Below are 26758 nucleotides of genomic sequence, written 5' to 3'. Positions count from 1 at the left end.
CATTTCGAAATGCAAAACAATATTGTTTTCACAAATTCAACCCAAAAAAAAAAATACCCCTACGGTTCATGCTTCATTCACTTCCAATGGCTTTTGGCCTTTTACGTCAAATTAGCAGTTTTGCGCCATTCAAGCCAAATAGGAAATCAGAAATGTTAAAATTTGCTCACGGTGAAGAGGTGAGGCTGTGTGACTCATTCCATGCGGAGGTCTGCCCCATTTTCTTGGGTAAGCATTGGCTGTAGTTATGCATTGGATGCTATGGGACTAAATGAATTGTTCATTCTATAAGAATAGACAAATATAGGTGGCCAACTGCGGACTGTGACAGGTGTACGAAAGGAGAGCTGGCGAGCTTACAGGAAAAGTCAGTCTAGTTAAGGAAGTGCGTGAAAAGCTACTATTTTCAGCTTTTCCATTAGTGTTTGTTGATTGGCAATCCCCCCTCACTTTATCTCCCCTTCTCGCCCACCGGCAAGAAGGATCCGGATTTTTGCTTTTTGTTTTTTAAGCTATTCCTTAGACATTCTTCCACTTCACCTACACGTGTTCGATACTGGATTTATGATCCTGGCAGGAAACAGTAGTGGGGTCATTGGAATCGTACCTGCAGGTGTCTTTGTCAATGGTCCAGGGAATGTTTCAATCAATTCTTTGCTTCACTAAGAGCCAGTGAAGAGGTCGATGGTTAGGGTCCTTTGTAGCATCTTACCAATACTAAATCAAAATCTGGCTACCTGATTCTGTACCCTCACTACCCACCCTCACCCTCACTCACCCTCACTCACCCTCAACCCCTCACCCTCACACAGTGCAATAGGTCTCGGAGCATTTGAGTTAGAGCTTTTAGAAATGTTTATGGCTTTTTTATTTTAATTCTTTAGCATTGGCTACAGGAAACAAAAATGCTAAAGATTTACACAAAAACCCATAAACAATTCTAAAAGCACTAACTCTAATGCTGCGAGACCTATTGCATTTCCAATGCTTGTATTCTTTTCCGACAGGTATAAATTCTTCTAAAAACACCAGGCAAATGTTATTTTCTAGTCCTGATGATCCCGTTTTATCTATGAGCAAGGGATCGAGACGTCGACCGTTCTAAATAATACCACAAAAAATGTCCATTATGTCTCAATATTGTGGTGTCTATTTTGGCTAAACTTGCTATAATTTATTTCCGAATGCAAGTTGCCACAGCTCAAAGAATTTGCCTGTATTTCTGTATTATTCTTGGTGTTTGTTCGGTTTAATTTGTACGTATTGTTGTCCCATTTCCCCACACTTCCCCCTTGTCGAAGGGTACAGGCTTGTGCCCCACTATTAATGTTGTTCGAAGTACCTGCTCTTTATCCCAACCATTGTATGGATAAACTTCCTTGTCCGGCTGGACATTGGATCTATATAGTAACCCAACAAGGTCTATGTTCTATCTTTTTTGATAACCTACTATTTGCTTAGAACCATTGTTCTTTGTAAAATAATCGTTACCCGTGGTCCTCAGCCAATTTTTCCGGGTCCCCTTGTTTGTTTGAATAACACTGGGGTAGGTGGCAGCTGGAATAATTTTCTTCACTCTCCTTGATGTCCTTGAATTTGATTGTGTAATGGCTGAGATATTAAGATCTAGCTATTTTACCGAGTATTGATTAGCACTGCATACAGTCACATCCTCGCATCAATCTTCTGCTACTGTACCACCTGGCATGTGGTTCTGCTTTATGGTTGGTAGTACTTTCCCCCTGAACTGCGTTGGCACATTATGTAAGGGTTGTAAACTCAACTTACCTTTTGTCCCAATGGCCTTGTTCTTACACACTGGAATAAAATGTATATTTGGAGTTTGATTTTTGCTAAACTTTTATTTAGTGGAATTTGTCGGAAACAATGATCACAAGTTGCTTGTGAAATAGTGCACAGTATGTTTCCAGATGAAATTGCTGATTTCATAGCTCTGGAGGTGGAGCACCCAATTGAATGATCTACACAATTGTGTGTTGGATGTCTAAAGACTATTTTTGTTTGACTCCTCCTACGTCTTGCTCACACATTGGAGAGAACTTGAAGTCATTAGAAGAGTGAACATTTTAATTGACCACTTTGAAAAGTGATACAGGCACTGCAAATCAGCCTATTAAAAAAGCGGTGCATATTCTGAGTTGTGTGCATTGCATACATTTTGTGCTTAGGAAAAAACTCCTCAAAATACATTAAACAGAATTAAATAGTGTGTGCTGTCGGTTATGCATGCATTGACATTCAGCAGCACTGGTCGGGCAGTTGCCTCTTCAAAAACAAGCAAATGCAATAGGTTTGGTATTTGCGAGAGTATGAGCTATTGGCTTTGTAAATGATGCCTTTTATGAGTTTACAAAACCTGCAAGTGGTGCGTAAACACCACTTGCAAGTTTTGTAAACGCATAAATAGGACACGGTCAATTAATGTCAATAACTTAAACTCTCGCAAATGCGAGACCTTTGTGGCACCCGCTCTTTAGCTTTGAGCATCTTAAGCGCAGCTGCCATTCTGGCTTCAAAAGTAAAGCAATAGAAAAAAACAAACCTTTTTTCCCCCTATTGCTTTACTTTTTAAACCATATCTGACCTGCGCTTTAGCTTAAGATGTTTAAAGCTCAAGTGCGGGTGCTGCGATTATAACAAAAGTAAGCAAATAGGAAGAAAAAAACGCGGCAGCACTTTTTTTTCTACTTGCTTACTTTTGTTACAATGGTGGCCCCTGCGCATGAGCTTTAAACATCTTAAGCTAAAGAGCAGTTGCCGTGATTGTTTCAAAAGTAAAGCAATAGAAAAGAATCACTTTTTTTCTATTTGTTTAGTTTTAAAGCAATCGCGTCATCCGCGCTTTAGCTTAAAATGTTAAATTCTAAAGCGCAGGTGCCGCCATGTTAAAAAAAAGTAATTAAACAAAGTCATGTGGCCACATTCGGCCAACAAATAAAAAAATGAAAGCTTGGTCGCCATTATGCTAAATGAGGCGTGCAGCGCTGAAAAATGGAGAGATAAAGCATTAAGGTAGGGCGTGTCCTGGCTGGACAAAGCTATTTGAGAAAATAGTGCTTGGAGGTTGTAATTAAAGCCTATTTAATAACATGTGTAACTGGGGTTTGTCCTCATGGGAGGTTACCAGAAGAGAAGAGGTGGTACTAAGGAGGGACTACGAAGCCTGTTGACCAATGAAAAGCCACCATTTACAAAGTACAGGGACCGGAGCTAATTAAAGATGGTCGGAGCTTCAAGTCCATACCTAAATACAGAATGTCTCGAAGAGACCACGCAAGCACTGCCCAGATGAGACCATGCTGTGTTTCCAGAAATAATAAGCTCTGCCACCTCCTATTACCTACAGCTGTTTTACCAGCAACATTTTTACTTCTTCAAGTAATTTGCTTAAACAGTAGTTTATTGACCTGACAACTACACCTAAATGTTGTTCGAACAAATGGTGCAAGCTGAGAGAAAGACGGACGCCCAGGTACAGTGTAGTCAGTCAGAGCACTCTTTCCTCAGTAGGCAAATCAGTAATAGGATAACATTATCAAGTGCATCAGCTGCTGGCGGGTTTGTTTCCTTTTTTGCTCTAGTATGAAGCTAAAAACTCTTAACTATGCTGTCCATCAAGTTATCTGCCTCACAGAACTTTGCTAATTAAATATTCCCGTAACCTATTCTGGATATCTCTAAAAATGTCGCCCTAGTGGAAAGAGTTCTGTGTTTTTCTTGCTGTATCTCACTAGTAGAAATTCTGACACTTTAACTTCCATTGAGTGCCAACTGCAGGCACTGCTTTCCACCTGCTGCTTCCCAAAGTTTAATATCCTGAAGAGAACCAGTGTTACAGTAAACCTGGTCCATAAGTACCCTAAAATCTTTTGGGGACGTGGCTCTGCTTTATAAGGTGCCACCACTTTTTAAATTGTCCTTTGTCCTGATTTTAACCGTTGTTGTTTCTTGCGTGCAGGTAAAAATCGTATTCTTCTATTATGATAAAGCACTCTGTTAGCATTAAGTTTCAATGTTACTTACTGTGACATGCTATATTTGGAATTATAACCCCTGTAACTCCATAGAGTAAACTGTGGCTGCTCATTTTTGAGAACCTAGGTGTTTCATTTGGCCAAATGGAGCAGACTAAATATGTACTTGGAGCACAGTAGTTTTGTTGGCCCTGGGAAACCACAAATACCGTACAGAGTGAATGCTTCTTAGTAACCAGTGAATGAAGCAAGCATCTGCTGTACTTCTGTAGGTCGATTGTTTATTTGTGCTTTTTTCCCTTGCTTGTCTCTTTATTACGTACATATCTACTATCCTGTTTTTCCCATCTGTATAACTGTTTGTGTACTATTTATTTGTTTAACTTAAAGCATTTCTTTCTGTGCTAGTATTTTATATTACACTCACATTTGATCTTGTGGGCACTTCAGAGAAGTAGGCCCATCATTTCAGGTGTATGTTGAGAACGTTCTTATACATAAGAAGGAAAATAAATTAAAATGTAATTATATTGTCCCAGAAACGTTCTGAAGTGACTGAGTTAACGTGCCAGTGGTTCATGAAATACTTTTATACATTGTTGACTAACTTTTTTTTTTTTTTAGATCCCTAAAGAGCAGCTTCTGGCATCCATACCCCTCTTAATTAATTACCTCCAAGCAGAAAGTATAGTTGTGCATACTTATGCAGCTCATGCTCTTGAACGGTTGTTCACTATGAGAGGATCCGACAACACTACCTTGTAAGTTTGTATCCCTTTTTTGTATTTGTTAATGTTACTTCAAAGGGCTGGAAAAAATGTATAATGATGGGTGGATGGAATAGAGTTGCGACTCATTTTGTAAACTTTTATGTAATGCCTATTTATTGAGGTCAGCTGCTGACCACATCATCTGCTTAGTTGCCCCCTAAATTGGTGTGTAGAATTGTAATACTTAATCGACACGCAGAGTTTATAGTATGTGAGAATTTAAAGCGAGATCTGTTAGTCTGCCTGCTCTATTGGCCTCTTTAGAGAGTGCATGGACGGCAGTCTGAAAGCAGTATTAGCCAGCCATGATCATTATTGGGCGATTGCCATGAAAGAACTTATCAGCAGTATTAGTACTTGAAGCACTTTGTTTGAAAGGTAAAGTGAAAGGAATAATACTTGCATGTCAAACATACACAAATACTGCTTCGCATGATCTTTTGATTGTTTTGAAAGTATTTACCAAAGGTTGGTAATCAAGAGACTCCTCTTAGCTTCCTGGTGAAGTGGATTGGGAGGTGGAATTGATAAAGGATGGTGTATAATAGAACATAAGTTTGGGGATAGGGCCCTATGCAAAATGTTTGGGGACACAAAATCCAGCAAAAGTCCTCTCTTTATAAGCCTCCAATTCTGAGCATGGTATTAAAACAAGAAAAACACATCAGGATGACCTTATTCCTGTCACCTTTCCCACCACTGTGGGTAAAAACAGATTTTTGCAGCATGAATCTTACTGGATTCACTATGCTGTGCATTATTCCGCAGTCTAGTGGTTGAGTCCGGAATCGTAGTCTTTTCTTTCTTTCTTTTTGTAGCCCAGGTGGGCGTCTATGTCCCACCTTTTGGTGTACTTCCTGTGACGTCGGCACGCTTCCTGCGGAAGGTCCCACATTTGGGCGCCATCTTCAGATTCTTTTTTCCGCCGTTGGTTCTGGATCGTCACCGAGAGGCTCCAGAGTTTTTGGAGGAAAGATGAGGAAAAAGACGACATTTTTACAGAAAAGAGTGGAGAAGATACAGAGGAACAAGATCACCAGGCCGGGGCGATGAAGGAGGAGGAGAACTTCGAGATCTTCTACGTCCAACAGAGAATGCGCACACAGGGGGCCCCCTGAGCACAGGAATGGACAAAACACCCTTTAAATTCTGCCATAACTGCCACCACAAATACGCGCAGAAGGACCAGCACCCGGTCTGCAACCTCCGCTTACCGGTCGACCACGAGAGCAAGGATTGCAACGCCTGCTCTGCCTTCACCCCGAAGACACTACGGGTTAGAGAAAGACAGAGGAGAGCCCAACTACACCATGCAAGGCAAAGGCCAACCTCTGTCGCTTCGGGACCTGGGCCTCTCCAGTGACAAAGAGGACCACATCGCCGAGGGACCAGATGATTACACAGTCGTAGAGACCGATAAGCAGGCATCTAAAAAGGTAGGAGAGACGTCGACCCATAAACCCCCGACAGACTCTCGAAAGCCCGAGCAGGACTCTCGAAAAACAGAGTCGAAGTCCTCCAAGGGAGCACTGGCGCCAAAAACCTCAACGGCCGCAGCTGCATCCAAAGACAAACAGCGCAGCGGATCCTTCGAAAAGGACTCCCAGGCGGCGAAGACCAGTGATAAGCCAAGGTCGTCGAAGCACGTCCCCCAAAAAAGACCGCTCGAATTAGAAGGACCCGAAGGTCAATTCGATGTCGACGACTAAGTCAAAGAGATCGGCCAAAACGCTCGAAGCCGAGCATGCTGCCGAGATGGAGAGGAAAAAGAGAAGGCTCGAGGCCGAAATGGAGAACATCCTGCAAAGGAAGAGAGTTCAACGAGAAAATGAAGATTCACAATTCCGTCGAAACCGCCGCCGACTATCTTCGAAATAGAAGAGGAAGAGGAGTTTGACGCCGAAAGGCCGCCGAAAACTCCCGAGCCCCAGGAACACCTAGAGGAAGAGGGCCTATACTTTGAGGAAGAAGGCGACGATTACCAGCGAACGAGTTTCGGCTCGGCATTCCGAAAAGCCGGAAAAGCCCTTGGAGACTCGAGGCCTTCGCCACCAGATGACATTGGGGCCTATAACATGGTCATCAAGAACGCAGCAGCGGCTTATGGAGTCAAAGTGGAGGAGGAAAAACCAAAGGCATGTTTACTCTTGAAGACCCTGCTCCCCACTCAAAGTCCGTTCCTCCTGAGTGTCATGGGCCAAGGGAGGGAAGCGTTCAAAGATCCAGCGACCTGCAGGTCTGCCACACCTAGGACGGAGAAAAATTACAAACACTCCTCTCAGGATCCTCCCTACATCCAGGGATCCGTCACGGCGCACTCCATTATTGCGGCAACAGCCAAGAAGAGGGCAAACGTCCCAACAACATCATGCTCACCACCAAACAAAGAAAGTAGGAGAATGGACCTAACTGGGAAAAAAAAAGAGAGAAATGCAGCGGTACGCTGGCGCATGGCGAACTACAATGCCCTACTGAACAGACACCAGTACCAGCATTGGGACGAGATGGGGCAACTGCTCAAGCACCTCCCCAAGGAATACCAGCAAAGGGCATCACACCTAGTGAAAACGGCCTTGGATGGGGCTAACACATCCAGCAGACTTATGATGATAGGAATCACAGAAAGAAGGCAGGCCTGGCTTAGAATCTCAGTCTTCAAGCCAGAAGTACAGAACAACATTCTGAGCACCCCTTTCAATGGAGAGACACTGTTCGGGGCGCCGGTGGATGAGAAACTCACCCAGCTCAAGAAAGAAAATGAAACTGCTAGGTCCATGGGGGCCTTACAATTCAGAGGGATGAGAAGGGGTACCCCGACAAGGAGACCAAACGGAAGGGGAGGAAACCAGCCGGGAACGTCACACCAGACATTCCAGCAGGCACACCAGCGCAACAATCGATCGAAGCAGGGGCAGCAAAAGCAATCCTGGCAGTACTGGCCTCGGGGCCAGTCCTTTCGCGGGAGGGCAAACAAGAAGATGGGGGTCAACAACCCACCTCAATGTGACTCCGTCATGCAAAGTGTGACCACCCACACGACCCCTCTGAGGGTGGAGCACAACAAGGCCAACAAGAGGGGGTTACACGGACCAAACAACAACGAACATGTAACACCAGTAGGAGACAGGCTAAGACACTTCTTCCAGGAGTGGAAGAAAATAACTACAGACAAATGGATACTCGACATCATACAGTTTGGTGTTTTTTTTTCCAGTCCTATGCCGTATCCAAACAGAAAACCAAAAAAGGAAGGCTCATTCAGGAAAAGAACTAGCGCTACTCCTAGAGAAATCACAAGAACTCCTCCGAAAGTAGGCCATCGAACCAGTTCCATTCAGAGAAAGGAACAAGGGAGTGTACTCAAACTATTTCCTAGTTCCAAAAGTGGACGAAACGCTAAGCCCCATCCTGGATCAAAGGTTCCTAAACAAATACATAAAGACACAAAAGTTCAAAATGATATCCCTACAAGAGGTCATTCCTCAGATAAGGGACGGAGACTTCATGTCCAGCATAGAACTCAAAGATATCTACCTGCATATTCCCATTAACCGGCAGCACAAACATCTACTAAGATTTACCATCAACAAAGAACACAACCAGTTTACAGCCCTAGCCTTCAGACTAAAGTCTGCACCAAGGGTGTTCACCAAATGTCTCGCAGCCGTGGCAGCGTACCTGCGCAGGGAAGGGATTCATGTATACCCTTACCTCGACGACTGGCTAATAAAAGCAAGTTCACACAGGACATGCAAGGAACACGCGCAGCGGGTCACAGACACTACCAGACCTGGAATTCTTAATACACTGGGGGAAGTCTTCAATGGAACCAGAGCAAGTGAAGATCTTCCTGGGGGCACAGATCAACACCATACAGCGCAAGGTGTTCACCAGCGACAAGAGAACACTGGTCCTGCTGAAGGAGACACGCCACTACCAGAAGGGGCGAGCTCTGACAGTGAGCAAGATCATGGGGGATGATGGCGTCCTGCATACACCTGGTCCCCAATATATGACTCCACATGAGACCATTCCAGGAATGGCTACAACAACGGTCACAACCTACAGGAAGTTGGGAAGATCTAGTGGTTGTAACGCACGCAGTGCAGGAGGAGATTACGTGGTGGAACAGGGAGAACATAGCAAAAGGGAAGCCTTTAACACCACCAACCGCAACGGTGACCATCACCACAGATTCATCACAGATGGGATGGGGAGCACACATGAACAAACTCAAAGTGAGGGGTCCCTGGACTCCAGCAGATGCGGTCAGACACATCAACTACCTAGAACTGAAGACCGTGTTCCTTGCCCTGAAGGCATTCCAGAAAGAACTGTACAACCAGAGAGTGTTGATACAGACAACATAACGATGTTCTACATCAACAAACGGGGAGGAACACAATCCGTCGCACTGTCCAACCTAGCGCAGGAAATATGGAGATGGGCCATCCCACTAAAAATAGACCTGCGAGCCATACACGTTGCAGGGAAGGACAATGTGGAAGCAGACTGGCTCAGCAGACAGACTTCAGCATCCCACGAGTGGGAGCTTAATGCACAGGAAACGCAAAGGCTATTCAGGAGGTGGGGAACACGGACGATAGACCTATTTGGCACACGAGAGCAAAATGCAGATACTTCGCTTCCAGGGGAACGATCCCAGGGGAATGCCCTATGGATAAGCTGGTCGAGAACATTTGCCTACGCTTTTCCCCCGATACGGTTGATACACAGGGTACTCAACAAGTGGTGAACAACATGACACTGAGCCTGGTGGCACCACAGTGGGCAAGGCAGACCTGGTACTCACAAATAATCGAATTGGCACAGGGGCCACCCCACTAGTTCGGGAAAAGAAAAGACTTACTTTCCATGCTAAATGGAGAAGTACTACACCCAGAGCCAGAGAGCCTCAGCCTAGTGGTATGGCTCCTGAAGACGTAGAGTTTGCACACCTAAGGTTACCGGAGAGCACCCTGTGGGTGCTACGATACCTAGCACACGAAGGTGCTATGTGGCAAAATGGAAAAGGTTCACACAATGGTGCAGCAAGAAGAAACTACACAAGAAGATGACGAGGGAATCAACGGTATTAAGATATCTCACGCACCTGCTGAAAGCAAAACTAAGTTCTCCAGTATTAGGGTGTCTTTCATAGATTCACATGCTTGAATGATTCCCTGTCGTCGAAGTGGGAGTCCCAAGGTACATAAAATGGTAGTTACACACACACACACACACATATATTCATTCATAAAGAAAATTTTAAAAGAACCATAGAACATAGGCCCAAAGGGAGAATTCACTTTAGTAACATATCCATGTCATTATAATAGTCCACATTTCAGCCCATCAGGCTGCAGCACCCTCCAGAACCTTCTCCTCAGAAGCTCAAGCCCTCAGATTTTCTACCGCACGTCGTGTGAAGGGAGTCTCCCTGAGCTCTGCTCAGTTTCTTCTATCTTCAAACCTTTCAACTTCTAAAAAATGCCTTCTACAAAGAAATCTTTATTCAGACCCTGTTCTTCATGTGGGAAACTACCCCTGTTCCATGAGGACCCTCATAAAAAGTGCATCTATTGCCTGTACCCGGACCATGAGGTGAGGAACTGCAAGTTCTGCAGGACATTTTCTTCTAAGACTCTAAAGGATAGAGAGGCCCGTCTCCTTCTGTAACTACAGAAGTTGAAGACTACAGATAATCCTATATCTGATGTGGAGAGTGTGTCTCCCTACCATTCCAAGACCTCTTAAGCGTGGGGCGGAGACTGAGATGCCTTCTCCTTTCCTAAAAAGGAAGACGTTTGTGGACGCTCCAAAGTCTGTCTCCCCACTGGATCTGCCGGCCTACGGGACCTGGTTCTCTGGCGTCGCAGTCCCAAGCTGTGCCCTCATCGTCCAAAACGAGCGCCAGCTCAGAGACGAGCTCGTCGATGCGCCAGTCGACGACAAGATCAGTCGACGTTGTGCCTACGATGACGACGACATGCTCTATGTCGACGAAGACGACGACAACGTCTGCATCGTCGTCGACGTACCATGAGGTTACGCCCATAACCTCTATTGTGAAGATCTCGTCGACGGCGAAGAATCTGTCTCGTCTACGTCCTTGCCAAAGAAGCATTAGTCGACGTCGGCGGTACCACCTTCATCGGCGGTACCACCTTCGTCGGCGGTACCACCTTCGTCGGCGGTAGCCTCGTCAACGTTGAGTTCAATGTCGACGACCACGTCCTCGTCGACGGCGAAGAAGACCTCGTCGACGACAGCCGCACCATCGAAGGGAAAAGTCCTGGCTTAATCGATGGCTTCTGCTTAATCATCGATGCCTGGTTCTGCATTGTCGAATCCCTAGACGACGGTTTCGACCACGAGCTCGCCGACGGGACCATTGACTGGTCACTATTCTCTAGCGACTGCAACAACCTTTACTGTGGTGACGGCTTCAATTGTAAAACGTCCTGCTCCGCTGGATTGGAGTCCTCTTCAAGGTGATTCTGGCCCCCCCTGCTCAACTATTTGCGTCTGCAGAGGATGAATCTTCAGGTGGTTCTTATGTTGATGACATCTTTCGTCCTGAAGCAAGTCCTTCGGAGCTCAATTTAAAATATCAGGACTATGAGGATGAGGACATTGATGACAGGGGTTCACTCTTCCAAGTTCATGATGACCAGCTGGATGTTGACCACGAGGTTCCTATGGCACAAATACCGGTGTGTTTGATATCGAACCTTCAACACATGTTAGACGATTATAATCGCCGATTCCCACCTTCAGTGCAGAATTCTCCTGCTCCGCCTCCTCCAGCACAAGAGCCACTTCCTGTTGCTCAGCCACGATCACCAGTTCTTCCAGATCCTGGTACTGATGATGATGATGATGTCCGCCATGATACGGACCAGGACGACGACGCTGTCCTTACAGATTGGGACAACTATTGGGCCCAGACGCTGTCTCCTCCTCCTGCATCTCCCCTGGCTTCTCCCCCAGTGGACATTGGGGGTTTCCACAACTTGATGGTGAGAGCCGCGAAACGTTTTCACTTGCCTATGGACGTCAAACAGGCCTGCATCCTTTATGACTTCAAGTATCAACCTTTGAAGCAAGTACATACCATCCCAATAATTGACTTCATATGGCAGGAGGGGCTTAAACTTATGGAACGGCCTAACTCCATCCCGGCCGTGCTTCCGCGCCTTGACAAGAAGTACAAGGCACCTGCGGATTCACCGGCATGCCTTGTGTCACAACCTAAGGCTGACTCGGTCATTACGCAAGCTGCCCAAAAGATGTTGCGTAACGTTGACTTCGCCACCGGATCAGGAGGGTCGCCGCCTGGATACCATTGGGAAGAAATTCACCACTATGGCTGCCACGACAGTCAGGGCGACAAGCTCCTTGGCCCTCCTCGGACAATATGACCGTCAGATGTGGTCAGAGATTGTGGCTTTGGTTGACCTACTTCTAGAATCCTCCAGGGCTGAAGCCCATAAGATTGTGCAGGAGGGAGAGAAGATCTCTGAAATTGACTGTGCCATTTAAATTTCCTCGACGGGCTTTAGACCGCTCACAGGTGCTGCAGTCTTAAGGAGGCAGGGCTGGCTTACGGCTAAGGCTTTTCGGCCTGAAGTTCAGGCGAGGGTGCTCGATTTGCCTTTTGATGGAGAATCCCTCTTCGGCAAGCATGTGGACGATGCCTTAGAGTCCATCAAGAAGGACACAGACACTGCTCGTGCTCTAGGATCTCTCCAGTACCGAAAGCGACCCTTTCATGGAGCACGTGGCAGAGGTACTTTCTCCAATTTTCGTGGCTCCTCCCAGTACCGCTCCTACTGTGAAAACAAGCAGCGCTACTCCTATCAAACTCCAAATAGGCAATCCGATTCCAGGCCTTATCGAATGAAGGTCACCTACAGAGGAGGTGCTACCTCTAAAAACCAGTGACTTTCCCAGGGTCAAGTGTTCTCCTGCTCTGAAGATTGGAGGTCGAATCTCCCAGCACTTCTGCAATTGGTCAAAGATAACTTCAGATCGTTGGGTCTTGGCTGTCATCTTAAAGGGCCACGCTCTCGAATTTCGCAAATTTCCTCCCACCCGCCCACCCTCTGGCCCTCCCCCAGCACATTTGAAGGAACTGTTTGCGCAGGTCAAAATTATGATACAGAAAGGGGCTGTTGAAGTGGTTCCTCTATTACAATAAGGCAAGGGCTTTTATTCCCGCTTTTTCCTTATTAGGAAAAAATCAGGAGAGTGGCCCCCTATCTTAGACCTCCGAGCCCTCAAAAAGTTCATCAAATCCCAAACATTTCGGATGCTGACCTTACTGGAAATTTTAAAGGTCCTAAATCCCGGAGCGTTCCTCTCCACAATCGACCTCCAAGATGCATATGTTCATGTGCCAATCCATCACAGATGCAGAAAGTATCTTCGCTTCCAAGTAGGATCGAAACACTTCCAATTCAAAGTTTTACCTTTCGGCCTTCGTTCCGCTCCGAGAGTCTTCACGAAAATCATGGCTCCGGTTGCGGCTTTTCTTTGCCTACAGGGCATACAGTTCTACCCTTACTTGGACGACTGCCTGATAAAGGCTCAAACCTTTCATGCAGCAAGACAACACACTCAGACTTGCCTATCTGTCTTTCATGCCTTGGGTCTTTCCATCAACCACGAGAAATCTCATGTCCGTCCAGCACAACACAGGATCTTTCTGGGGGCATTGATAGACTCTCGTCTGGCGAAGGTGTTTGTCTCGCAGGAGCGACAAGACCGCATAGTCAAGATGGTGGCTCCTCTACGCTCAAGAAGGTCCGCTTCTGTCCGGATGTGAAAATATTTTCGGGGCATGGCATCATCCTGCATACAACTGATCCCCAATTGCAGGCTACACATGAGAGTCCTCCAAGAGGAGTAGGGCAAACAATGGCGGAAAATCTCAGGGTCGTTCAACGACAGTCTGCCTGACCCCCCCCACCCCCACATTCAGGGCGCATTGGAATGGTGGGCTCACCTTCCAAACATCACCACCGGGCGGCCGTTACAGGACACAGACCCCACGCTTACCCTCACGACGGACGCCTCCTTGGAGGGTTGGGGTGCACACCTCGAAGGGTTGTCAGTCAAGGGCAAATGGACGGCAGATCAATGCACATGGCACATAAATCGCCTGGAACTCTTGGCTATCTTCCTTGCCCTAAAATCTTTCCGGCTGCTGGTGGAAGGGAACTTGCTGCTGGTGCGTACGGACAACACAACCAGTATGCACTACCTCAACAAACCAGGGAGTACGAGGTCTGCTATCCAGACAGGCACAACAGATCTGGGAATGGGTGATTCAACATTGTATCCAACTAACAGCTGTTCAAGTACCGGGTGCCTCCAACGCCCTTGCCGACTCTCTCAGCAGATCGGCTACGGACAATCACGAGTGGGAACTCCATCAACCGACTCTGGAGTATGTGTTTCGCTTGTGGGGCCAGCCGGAGCTGGATCTGTTTGCGACTCCACTCAACCGCAAATGCCTACGCTTCGCAAGTCGGCATCCCCACAGCGGATCGAGCAGGAATGCGTTTTCGATCAACTGGTCGAGCAAATTCGTTTACGCTTTTCCGCCGATCCCTCTGATTCCACGCCTACTGCACAAGATGAGACTTCAGCCGTGTCACATCCTATTGATTGCGCACAGGTGGCCGCGTCGCCCGTGGTTCACGGATCTTCTTCTGTTTTCCTAGTGCGATCCGATTCTTCTTCGTCCTCTGCCTCATCTGCTCACCATGAACCAGGGCCAGATTTGCCATCAGGATCCGGCGTCTCTCCAGCTACACGCTTGGAACCTGAGCACAATGAATTTGCACATCTAAATATTGCTCCCGAGTGCAGAGAGGTGCTTGCTCATGCACGCGCTCCTTCCACAGTTAAGACCTATAAACTGAAATGGAAACTGTTTTGTATCTGGTGCCACAAGGAGAACATCGATCCTCTGCTCGCCACACCTGAGCAAATCCTGCCTTTTTTCCTCCTTTTTGGAAAGTCGGGACTTTCGCATTCCACTTTAAAGTCTTCCTAGCCGCGATTTCCCACTTTCGCCATGATGGTTCCACGTCACTGTACTCCTCTCGGATTATTCGTCGGGTCTTTAAGGGCCTGTTCCGGATGTTTCAACCTATCCGGCGTCCACCACCTATTTGGCGTTTGAATCTGGTCTGATCACAGCTCCTCCGACCTCCTTTTGAGCCCATTCATTCAGCGGAATAAAAATTCCTTACTTGGAAAGTTGCCCTCCTCCTCACACTTACATCCTCCAGGCGAGTGAGCGACATCCAAGCTTTCACCATTCAGCCTCCTTTTCTTCAATTCTCCAGGGACGCTGTTACACTTCGTACGAATCCTAAATTTATTCCTAAGGTTCCTTCAGACTTCCACCTTAATGAACCTGTCATTCTCAAGACTTTTTCCCCAGACCCTCAGTATCCCGCTGAGCGCTCTCTTCATTCTTTGGACTTGAAGCTCTGCCTCAAATTCTATATTCAACGCACTGCTGCCTTTCGTAAATCAGACCAGCTCTTTGTGACCTATGGACGAATGCGCAAGGGACATCCGGTCACTAAACAATCCATTACTAGATGGATTTCTTCTGTCATCTCCTAATGCCATCAACGGGCTGGCAAGCCTCTTTCTGCTCCGGTGCGAGCACACTCGACGAGGGCAGTTGCATCCTCTACCGCCCTATTTGCTGGAGTGCCTCTACATCAGATCTGCAGGACGGCAACGTGGTCCAGAAGGCACACGTTCACGAGGCACTATTGTCTGGAGACCGCTGACGCTGCAGACACTGCTGTGGGTCAAGCGGTGCTACGAAATCTCTTCAGATGAAGGTGAGCCTCTGTTGCTTCCCGCCTCCTGTCATAAAAGGTTCTTCATGTATATGCAATGTTCATATGTGCATTTCTTTGCTTCCATTTGTTCTTATTGCCTTTTATGACTCATGTGTTGGCGTACTGCTTTCTATTCTTATTCAAGCATGTGAATCTATGAAAGACACCCTAATACTGGAGAAGAACAAAAGTTACTTACCTGTAAAACTGTGGTTCTCCAGTATTGGTGTCTTTCATAGATTCACATGCGACTCACCCTTCCTCCCCTCAGAGGCTCTCTTCTCCTCATGCACTCTTGGTCACTTTGGTGCTACGAAAATCTGAGGGCTTGAGCTTCTGAGGAGAAGGTTCTAGAGGGTGCTGCAGCCTGATTGGCTGGAATGTGGACTATTATGACAATGATATGTTACTAAAGTGAATTCTCCCTTTGGGCCTCTATGGGCCTATGTTGTTCTGTGGTTCTTTTTACATTTTCTTTGACTATTTATATATATACATATATTATATTTATATGTACATGTATGATTTTTTTATACATATACACATATACACATATATATATATATATATATATATATATATATATATATACACATATATATATATATACATATACACATATATATATATATATATATATATATATATATATATATATATATATATATATATATATATATATATATATATATATATATACACACACACACACAAAAAAACCCCTTCTCAAAGAAAAGGAGGCAGATTCCCAGGAGGAACAGGTAGGAAACGCTTCTTTATTGGCAACTTGGCGAATGCATTTCAGCAGCACACCTGCCTTCCTCAGCGTTCAAAGCGTCCCATGGGTTGAATGTCACGCTGCCTGTGAGTCCCTCATTGATGTTCTTGCTGGTGCAAGCTAGCTCCGCCCTTCTAATGAAGTCCTCGCACCTGTGGGTAGTCCCGAGTGTAGCGCAGGACTACAGGCCCCAAAATGCAACTTAATAGGTGATTGGGACACAGGTGCAGGGGAACGACTGGAGTAGAGCAAAGTCATTGCGGGCTGGTCGGGGAACAGCGTGGACCCGGTGGAGACTGCGGAATCAGTCCCGCTTTGATGTGCCAACTGGAAAGCGCCTCCTCCGGTCCCCCAATACCATCGCAGCCACGTCGTCCTCAGAGTCCAAAAAGCAGGGGATGGGCTGCAATGAGTCCTACCCAGCATGGGATGGAATATCCCAAAACTGCCAGCCGTCCTCCTTGGTTTCAATGGCGGGCTCCCAGCCTTTCCAACTAACGCTGGTAAAGTACATGGACTACAAGAGTCCACAAGTTTTCCCAGTGAGGCTGGTACTCCCAAAGCGCGATGGGGGTCTCTGCAAAGGCGCCCCTGGGTGGCGCGAAATTGATGCACAAAAACCCCTTCTCAAAGAAAAGGAGGCAGATTCCCAGGAGGAACAGGTAGGAAACGCTTCTTTATTGGCAACTTGGCGAATGCATTTCGGCAGCACACCTGCCTTCCTCAGCGCTCAAATATACATCGTGGGACTCCCACTTCGACGACTGGGAATTATTCAAGCATGTGAATCTATGAAAGACACCAATACTGGAGAACCACAGTTTACAGGTAAGTAACTTTTGTTCTTCATCCTTGCTAAGAGTACACCTAGCAGCAATAGTAGCTTACACAAGAGGAGAGACAGGAAAGAGCTTCTTTACATCACAAATAGTAAAGATATTCCTGGAAGGGGGGCAAAAAGGATCGCACCACTTAAGAGGTTGCCGCCACCGGCATGGAACCTTAATTTGGTCCTAACCGAGCTCATGAAAGCGCCCTTTGAACCCATCCATAAGGCCTCCCTACAAATGCTGACAATGAAGACAGCCTTTCTGGTGGCAATCACCTCGCTGCGCAGGGTAAGCGAGCTACAAGCGCTAACACTGCAAGAACTCTACATTCAAATACACAATGATAGGGTGGTAATGAGAACTGACCCACACTTTATGCCAAAGGTGGTGTTGAGGTTCCACATGAACCAGACAGTACAAATACCAAGCTTCTTTCAGAAACCATCCACAAGCGCAGAGAGGGTACTGCACACTCTGGACGCTAGAGGAGCAGTGATGCATTACATGGAAAGAACTAAGGAGCACAGGAAAACAAAGCAGTTCTTTGTGTCCTTCGCCAGCAGTTTCCTGGGTAGACCAGTAACAAAGGGAACCATCGCACGATGGATCGCACAAACTATACAATTCTGCCACAAACAAGTCAGGCCAGGAACTAGCAGAGGGGGCATGGGCCCACTCTACCAGGAAGAAGGGAGCAACAATAGCCTTTCTGGCTAACACCCCCATTCAAGACATATGCCTGGTGGCAACATGGGTTTCAGTGCACACGTTCACTAAGCACTACTGCGTGGATATACAAATGAACAAGGAAGCACAAGTAGGACAGAAGGTGCTTCAACATATATTCAACAACCAACCCTCATCTTCCACCCAGCTGCCATAAACGTAACAAACCGCTACAAAGTCTATGCACGGCATAGTGAATCCAGAAAGATTCAAGCTGCAAAACGAATAGTTTCTTACCTGTCGGTGTAGTTTTGCAGCTTGAAGATCTTTCTTGATTCACTAGCGAACCCACCCACCTCCGCCAGAAGGATGAGACAGGAGATGAAGGTGGTAATACAAGGACAATATAGAAACAGACACCTTAAAGGACAAAGCAGAAAAATCACTTACGTGAAGAAGAGATAGAAAACATTGCCAAAGGATTCACAAATAGAACACAAAAACAAGAAAAAAGAATCCGAAGATGGTGCCCAAAGGTGGGAGCTTCCGCAGGAAGCGTGCCGACGTCACCGGAAGTACACCAAAAGGTGGGACGTCGACGCCCACCTAAGCTACAACAAAAAAAAAGAAAGAAAGACAAGAACACGATTCCGGACCCAACTACTAGACCGCGGAATAATGCACAGCATAGTGAATCCAGAAAGATCTTCAAGCTGCAAAACTACACCCACACGTAAACTATTCGTTACGTCTGGGACGAAAAAGATCTTTGGGACGTGGAAGGAAGGTGTACTTTATATTAAGGGATAAGTTTGACAACAGGAGACTTGTAGGGTTTGATTTGATCAAGCAGGAGTACGGGCTGTTCGAGTAGTTAAGGTACAAGCAATTTAGATATACTTTGGTCTAGCATTGGTTGTTTCAATCCCAAATGAGATCTGGATCAGGTAGGATACTTAATGGAAAAGCACATCAGCCTAGGCAATAACTTCACAAAGTACTCTTTCAAATGTGGTGGCGGTGCAGGAGGTGTAGGCAAAATACTTTGTATACCTTGTTCGGGTAGGACATACTAGCATAGAATTGGGGAAAGACCAAAGGCAGGATATTTGTAAGTTATACTCTAACTTAGTCATTCACCTGGGAACCAACAGAAAACTTTAAAAATATTGTGTAGACGGCACTTGATCCCAGCAGTACTGCATATGATCAATTTGAAACATCCAGATACATGCTCCAGGGGCCCATATAACACTTGTGCTGAGGTAGAATGATTCTGGGACAGCTTTTCACATATTGCCTCATGGGTCATAGGGAGATAACAGGATGCCGTCAGGTGATAGAGCGCTTAATATATGAAATGAAAAAGAAAGAAAGAACAGCAAGATGCTCTGAAGGGCTCCTGTTGAAGACACCTCAACAAAGAAATCTCCATCTATAAAGGCAAGCTCATATCGCCTACACCCTTAACAGTAAAACATGAAATTATAACAATCTAGTGTAACGAAGAAGCACTTACTATAGAGACTTGGTTGCTATGCATTTTCTCCCTTTTAAAGAAGTAAAACCCAGTAAACTGTACATATTGGAATGACAGTAAATTGATGATGTTCTGGAACCTGCTGGCGAGCTACTTGGATAATGACTACCAAGAGTTAAGCAGCCCTAAAAGATTGTGGATCTCAAGCATCATAGACTAAGTCCTAGAACAGGATTGCGATGTCTGGTATCAAACCGAGTAGTACAGGTTTTAGTAGTTGAAATGTCATTGAGTGTTATTTGTGTGACGTGAAGAGTAGTTTGGTAAGTTAAAGCTGTTGTGGGAGAAGGTACTTTAATGTTTTGTGGCTCTAGTGCCACATCTAGATTTTTTTATATACTCCCTATGTCATGGTTTTCAAAGCTGAATGTTTTAATTATTTTAATAAATATAAGCATTGGCAAAGCAAGTTAGTCTTGCTTTTTAGACCTATTGACCTTGCCCATGCTGTATGCTAATGGTGTGCAGCATTGTCTAGAATAAAAAAATAAAAAAGTGCATTGATATCATCTTTGGCGGCCATGTCAATTTGTAGGCATGTGAATGTGATGACTACGAAATTGCCCAAGTGCAATCTTAGAGAGAAAAAAACATTTACTATTCGAAGAGGGGTGCGTCACTTGATCAGTAAATAAATTTAAATTTCTCTTAAGTGGAAGCACTTATTGTAAGGCAGAGCAGCCTGGCAGCAAATGACAGCTGCGGGCCCTTAAAATGTTTTTTTAAAATTTAATTTCAGTAAAGGACTGATTGGGTGGGAGGCAGTCTGCGCAGGAGAAGGGTGCAGGGGGCGCGAGTTCTTGATACTGTGTCGTTTAAGAGGTGGACCAAAAAATATTAATTGTGGAAAACCATGGAGGAGAGGGAGAAAAGCATTGGATGAGCTTTTGGGGGGGTCGGGACATCTCTTGCTTTGGAAAAGCAACATGAAGTACGCATGGGGTGCAGGTAATTGAGAGAACTATAAAACACATACTCCTGAAGTGCTCAAAGAAAAAAAAGGAAGTTTTCTGTATGTGAGTTGTGGAAGAATACGAGTTTTCAAATCAAAAGGATGATATTGGGGCTATGCTTCATGGTAGGGACAAACTCGAGCAAAGCCATCAAATTAGAAGCCAATAAACGAGAAAGCCCACTGCAAAGTTTTGTTTGGTTCACGAGAGGCTTTCGCCTAGTAGGCAAGACCTAGTGGCTGAAAAAGACATGAATGATCTTCACTGTTACTTGGTAGCCTCTACTAACACCCATGCTGTATTATATGTACTACGCAAGGCAGAATCTTGTAACTCAAATAAATCAATTTACAATCCCTCAACTTTGGGCTTCACTCTGGAATTGCTTAAGTTCTTACCTTTAAACTGCCCTGCCTGGAGATTTTAAAAGAAGCCAAAATCCTTTAATCAAATTGTTTTATCATTTAGATGGTGCAGATTTTCTATCTCATATGTAAAGAACTCTTGCAGCCTTCCCTGTCGCACCTAGAAGAACGTGTATTGCCTTGCCTCCTATAATTGGGTATAACTGTCCCCCAAAACCTTTTCAAACTATTCCAACAATTAGGGGGTTTTAGAATATCCTGATGGTGTTTCCTCTGATCAGAAACATAACTCTCCCTTTGGATTTGAACTTTTACTTGACCCAGTTTATGGTTCTTGCTTCTGATCCCATGCTTAAAACCAGTTTAGTTCACCTTTCTTGGAAAGTCTGTTTCCTCCTTGCCATCACTTGTGATTTGTTACTGAGATCAAGGCTCCACCGTACGTAATATTCCCAAGGCAAGAATAAACCTTTCACCTATTTGCCTAAAAGCCATTCTGTTTTCTATATAAATTTGGATTTGTCACTGTACTTATTTTTTTCTTATCCAAATCCTTCCTCCTGCAGAAAGGCCTCGGCACACTCTCGAAGTGGAAAGGGCTTTCAAATATTACCTAGCCAAGATAACTAAAAAATGCAAACAAATCTTGTGTTTTTGGGTCCCAAATATACAGGTGTGAAGGAAACGTCTAAACATGCTACATCCGGCTAGTAGGCTGAATTACAACTTCGAAATCCAAGATTAGCACTCCTCTGACAAGGATGAGCAACTCTATCCCTTCTCAGAAGCATCCCAATTGATGACCTTTGAAATTATCCACTTGCCATTAATACCGAGACTTTGATTCCAGAACAGTTACCGAGTTTGACAAAGGATCTCTGAAAAAATAGTTGCTTGGGTGTCTGCCTGTTTCTCTTTTGATTGTGTTTTTAGCCAGAGAACTACTAAAGATTGATGTTCTGTTCCTTGTCCGTGAATTTTGGTGACGATTTTATAATGGTGCATCAGATGTTGTTCGTGATTTTAGTTTACATCATAGCAATCTTCTATAAAATAATCCACTCAACTATCTGGAAACCAAAGGAGTGAGTGTAGTTGGAACACCCTTCATTAAGATCCCAGTGCTTTATTCAAGCTCTGCGGAACAGCCAATAGGCTGCCAAAGTACAGTGCGTAGAATGCAACGGTATTCTCTGTTAATCTGTACTGCTTATCTGAATGTTTTGCTTGAAAAAAGTTGGAATGGTGAGCTGCTGCTTCAGTGTCAAAGTATTTTTTTAAAAAAAATGTGGTCTAGGTTCTCCTACCCATAGACTCAGTTGTTGAAATCGATTAACAACTGATGTTCAGGTTAGACAGTAGTCTTGCAGAGTGTCTAAAACCCAAATGACTTTTACAAAACGAGTTGTATGGTTTAAGATCAGGTGCTAGTTAAACATATTTGTTCAGAAGAGGGGTCATTGAAGAGTTTACCTTGCATTCATATGGTTTTAGGTATCTGGGACTGCAGGTGAATTGCATCTTCTGATCCCTGTGTCTGCTCAAGGTTCTTCATGCAGGTTGCACTTCTTTTGATTTGATATGTGGTCTATAGCAGTTGGGAATGGATGATCTGATAGAGGAATGTGAGGTGTGGTGTATGGATGGTAGTATAAATGATGCGGTTTGTAATTGTTGATTGGTGCCTAGGATATGTTTGTGCTTTCCACACAGATCTTTTGTACGGTTTTTACATTTGTTGAGCTCCATTTAGGAAGAGTTTCCTACAGGAGCTCTGCTTAATTTGGTATATTGAAGGTTCAGATGCTATACTGGTTATTCTTCACTTTGATTACTTTCTTAACCTTCGATGGATATTGCAGCATTTTTGACATTGGATAAATCTTTTGCTGCACTCAGTTTTTTCCCTACAAAGGGGCTTCACTAAATCGTGTACGGCAGTAATATATTTGTGTAAAGGTTGGTCAGCCTATTTTGGCGTTAGTGCCTCCCTCGAGGGGCGCAAATCTGGGATGTTTTTAATAGATCTGAATGTGCTAGATTCTCGAGGGGTTTTCGCCTTGTGGGAGTGATTTGTGCTGTACAGTGGACTGTAATTGATTGTTTGTAGTTGGTATGTTTCTGTCCCCTCTCATCTAAAGTGCAAGATATTAATATTTTGGGAAGTGTCAAATGTAGTGTGGCCATTGGGCAATATGGGTATCGGAGCCTAATCAATATAGTAAGAGGTTTTTAAAAATTCAAATTCTAGTGAATGGCAGCTGTGAAGAGCAATGCTTAGCCTGTCTTAAAGCATTTGAGATGTCTTAATATATTTGTTTTACAGCTCTACTTTGTATTCACTTTCAGGATTACATCGGCAGAAATGTTACCATTTGTGGAAATTCTGTTAACTAACCTATTTAAATCACTTTCCTCGCCTGGCTCCTCTGAAAATGAGTACATAATGAAAGGTAAAGGCATTGATTGCTCTCATGGTAGCTGTAAATGATTTTGCTGCTGCTAAAACTAAATCTCATATATGGTTTTGAGGGTTTTTGTTACTTAGATGGTTGGGAGGTAGAAGCAAGAGGCAGGCTTTTTTGTCCAAACAATAAAAGAGCACAATTTTTGAGACTTCGTTTTGACAGTAACTTTTATTTTTACTGGTCCTTACAGATCGGTCAATGTTTAATTTGTGTTGACTATCTAGTTAAGCACTACTTAAATAAATGCTTCGAATGGTGGTATGCCTTTTTCTATGTCAATTGCCTCTCTCAGCGTATCTCATTTGAGCCCAGGGCCTTTAGGACCAAGCCATTTTCTTTCCTGCACCAAACCTTTTAAAATACCCTTTTTTTCTCCACAACTCATCGCGTCTCTTCCTCCATTATTGGCCCTTATTTTAAGGTAGCACCTCTTTGTTTTTTGTACATCATGTGCAGGATTTATTTTGTTTATTTGGCTTGCTTTTGTCTACCACAATTTGCCACTTTTCTTAAACCTACAAATCACTGCGATATCAATTTAAACTCACTATTGCTTTCCTGTTTGAGTGAGCCTGATCCAGGTTTTAAATTGACTCCTTTCAGGAGACTTTTATTGGGCGTTGTTGCTTGGTGCAGTTGAGCAAAACTCTTCGGTAAAGATAATGGGCTGTGTTTTCATGCTGTGTTTGTCTAATGGCATTATATTGTATGTTTATTGTATGTGATTTGTCTAAGGAAATGTCTGCTTTTTAAGCTCTTTTTTTAAAGTGTATGAAGCAAATTGCTGTCTTTTAGGAATGACATTGTTTCTATTGTTTTTAAAGAATCTAATAACTTGTTGTAAGAAATTTCACCCACACTAAGTATATATGATTACTCATTTTAATTTTGATTTATGTTTTGGTGATATGGTCTGATCATGGGTATATTCGTATGTGAGTGAAGTGATTGAAGTTATTGATCTTGCCAAAGGGGAATCTTATTTCTTGACCTTGCGGGACCGATCTGACCTTCAGGAGCACAGGGTCCTCTTCCTGGGGGGCTGCTGCATCACGCCGACCGGGGAACAACTCGGTAGAACAGTGTAGGAAAATGTCCCTTTTTGACATGGTCACCCCCACTTTTTGACTGGAAAGTGATGTGATTTCAACTAAAAGTGCACTGAGTTCCTGCTAACCATGTCGTCCGAGCTCTTTCCCAAAAATGTTCAATTGGCAAAAATGTTAGCACTCTAAGTCCCTACTAAATGGTACCCCTGGTGCCTAAGGTACTAAAGAGGGCTCCTAAGGACAGGAGAACTAAGGGACCCCTCACAAAGCATTTGCAGGGCTGCTATTACAGGCTGCGTGTCTTGGTACCGACAAAAGTGAAAACACGTCACACATTCCTGTGCCATTTCCCCTACCGCTGCATGTAATATTTTAGGTCATCCCGGTCACCCCTGCAGCAGGCCTAACAGCCTCAAGGCAGGGTGCTCAGTATTACATGAGGGCCTACTTGCATGAGCAGATGTGCCCTTGTGCTGGTCAGTCTATTACTGCCACTGAAAGGGTATAGGGAAGCCATTTTAAAACATGTGCTGGACGCTGATGAAAACGAGTTCCCCAGCTACATGATGGCTTCACTGAAAACAGGGATGTTTGGTTTCAAACATCTCGTATTGGTAAACCCACATTGATGCCAGCGTTGGATTTACCAATACATGCACCCAGAGGGCACCTTAGAGTTGCCCCTGAAAACGTACCGGCCTCTGGTGTCTCTGCTAACTGGTTTCTGCCAGCCTGTCGCCTGAGATGCTGTACTGACCTTCTAGTGTGAGAGCCTTTTGCTCTCAGGAGACCCAGGCAACCGCTTATCCAGAAAGAGGGTGTTACACCCCCTCCCACAGGATGACCTACTGATTGGCCTTCCTGGGGCAGCAAGCCTCAAAGGGCTGCCACCGTATGCGAATCTGGCTCCCCCTCACAGCAGAGAAAACCGACTTGTTTGTCCAGGGCGCCCTTGGCACCTGGACAGGTGAGAAAATTAGCTAGTTAGGTAGGCGTGCCACCTCCAGGCTAGTACCACCCGTAAGGTGGGCTACTGTGTGGTAGGTACGATTTTTCAGAAGTAGATATCTTTGTGATGGCATACTTAGGAATTCTAGGATAGGGTTATGCCCACTTCCCACTAGAAGTGGGCATATAAGGGCTGGAGTGACCCCAGGCTCAGTAGCCCATTGGCTACTACCCTATACTCCCCTAACACCCTTAAATTCAGTATTTAGTGGAGCCCCTGGTACCAGTGAAACAGATTCTGATGACCTAAGAAGAGAGGACAACAAAGAGCCGCAAAAGCAAAGAGGAGTGAGGAAGCAGTTGGCCTGGTACCAGCCCTGCCGGACTGTGCATCACTCGTAGAAAACTGCACCAAAGATGTCTGGTCCTGCAGCTGTTGACTCCAGAAACTTATCAGGGAACCCTTGGACTCTTTACACTGTTTATTAACTTATTGATTTATCAAATAAAGAACCAGCTTCCTACAACTTTTTTGGCGCGTGTGGACTGCAGGGGAGTAGCTCCTCTACTCCGAGGGAGATTACTAAGTAATTTGCAAAGACTGGCAGTCTCCTGGGGTACTTGGAAGCTATAGTAAACAACAGAAGAGTGAAGAAATTGGAGAGGAAGAAATAACAAAAATAGACACAAAAAGTGAAGGGATGAGACAGTACAATTTAAGAACCCTCACTCACCAACCTAGTGGTGACATGCTTCATCACTGGGTTCCCACCGGAAAGACCTAGTGTCTTTCCAGTGTGCTTCAACGCCTGCTTACAGCGGAGCTGGTTATTGTGTGTGTTGAGGGTGTATTCTGGCCGAATTTAGCTAGGTGAGTGCAAAAAAAGGGGGGTTTAAAAAATGCAAAATCGTGACTTTCAACACCTTTATTAATAGTCCGGTTTGCACTGGTTAAAAACAGATTTAAATGGACCCAAAGGAATGGTCTCAGATATTAAAGACCCCTGGTCCATAGTGAAAAACAAGGTTAGGTCGACATGTTTCTGCTTTCTTTGAGCCCAAGTCGCTCAGCGTTCATCAGGACCATATAATGTGATCCTCCGGTGGTGTACACGCACTAAGGTGCACCCTGCCGTGAGGAATTTGTGTGAAAAGACAAAAAAAGAGAAAAAAATTTCTTTATTTTTTGGTATATAATATACTTACGGCTATTAAGCCGTTCGAGACAACTACAGCAATTTTGCTGAAGTCGGATACGAGAGGAGTGTCAGTGCTAGTCCTCATGGGCGAACGCGGTGGGGGGTTTTCTTCACGCCGCTTGTATTTCAGCAGGCGACTCCCCGCAGCGTACCTATACGAACACCACCGCGGCCCGGTCTAAACGCGTTTAGACCGGGCCGCGGTGGTGTTCGTATAGGTACGCTGCGGGGAGTCGCCTGCTGAAATACAAGCGGCGTGAAGAAAACCCCCCACCGCGTTCGCCCATGAGGACTAGCACTGACACTCCTCTCGTATCTGACTT

General features: G+C 45.0%; 1 protein-coding gene across 1 annotated transcript in view; it reads left to right on the top strand.

Annotated features, from left to right (window-relative positions):
* The window catches only part of CSE1L (chromosome segregation 1 like), a 399917-nt gene that overhangs the window by 219400 nt on the left and 153759 nt on the right, over nucleotides 1–26758 (top strand). The window contains exons 15-16 of the mRNA XM_078651858.1: nucleotides 4620–4756; nucleotides 23121–23224. Of these exons, the coding sequence (XP_078507984.1) occupies nucleotides 4620–4756; nucleotides 23121–23224 (241 nt within the window). The remainder of the gene's footprint in view (nucleotides 1–4619; nucleotides 4757–23120; nucleotides 23225–26758) is intronic.

This window comes from Lissotriton helveticus, chromosome 7, assembly GCF_964261635.1.
Source record: "Lissotriton helveticus chromosome 7, aLisHel1.1, whole genome shotgun sequence".
Taxonomy (NCBI): domain Eukaryota; kingdom Metazoa; phylum Chordata; class Amphibia; order Caudata; family Salamandridae; genus Lissotriton; species Lissotriton helveticus.
Note: the sequence above shows the minus strand (reverse complement) of the source record. Positions and strands in the feature narration are given on the sequence as shown.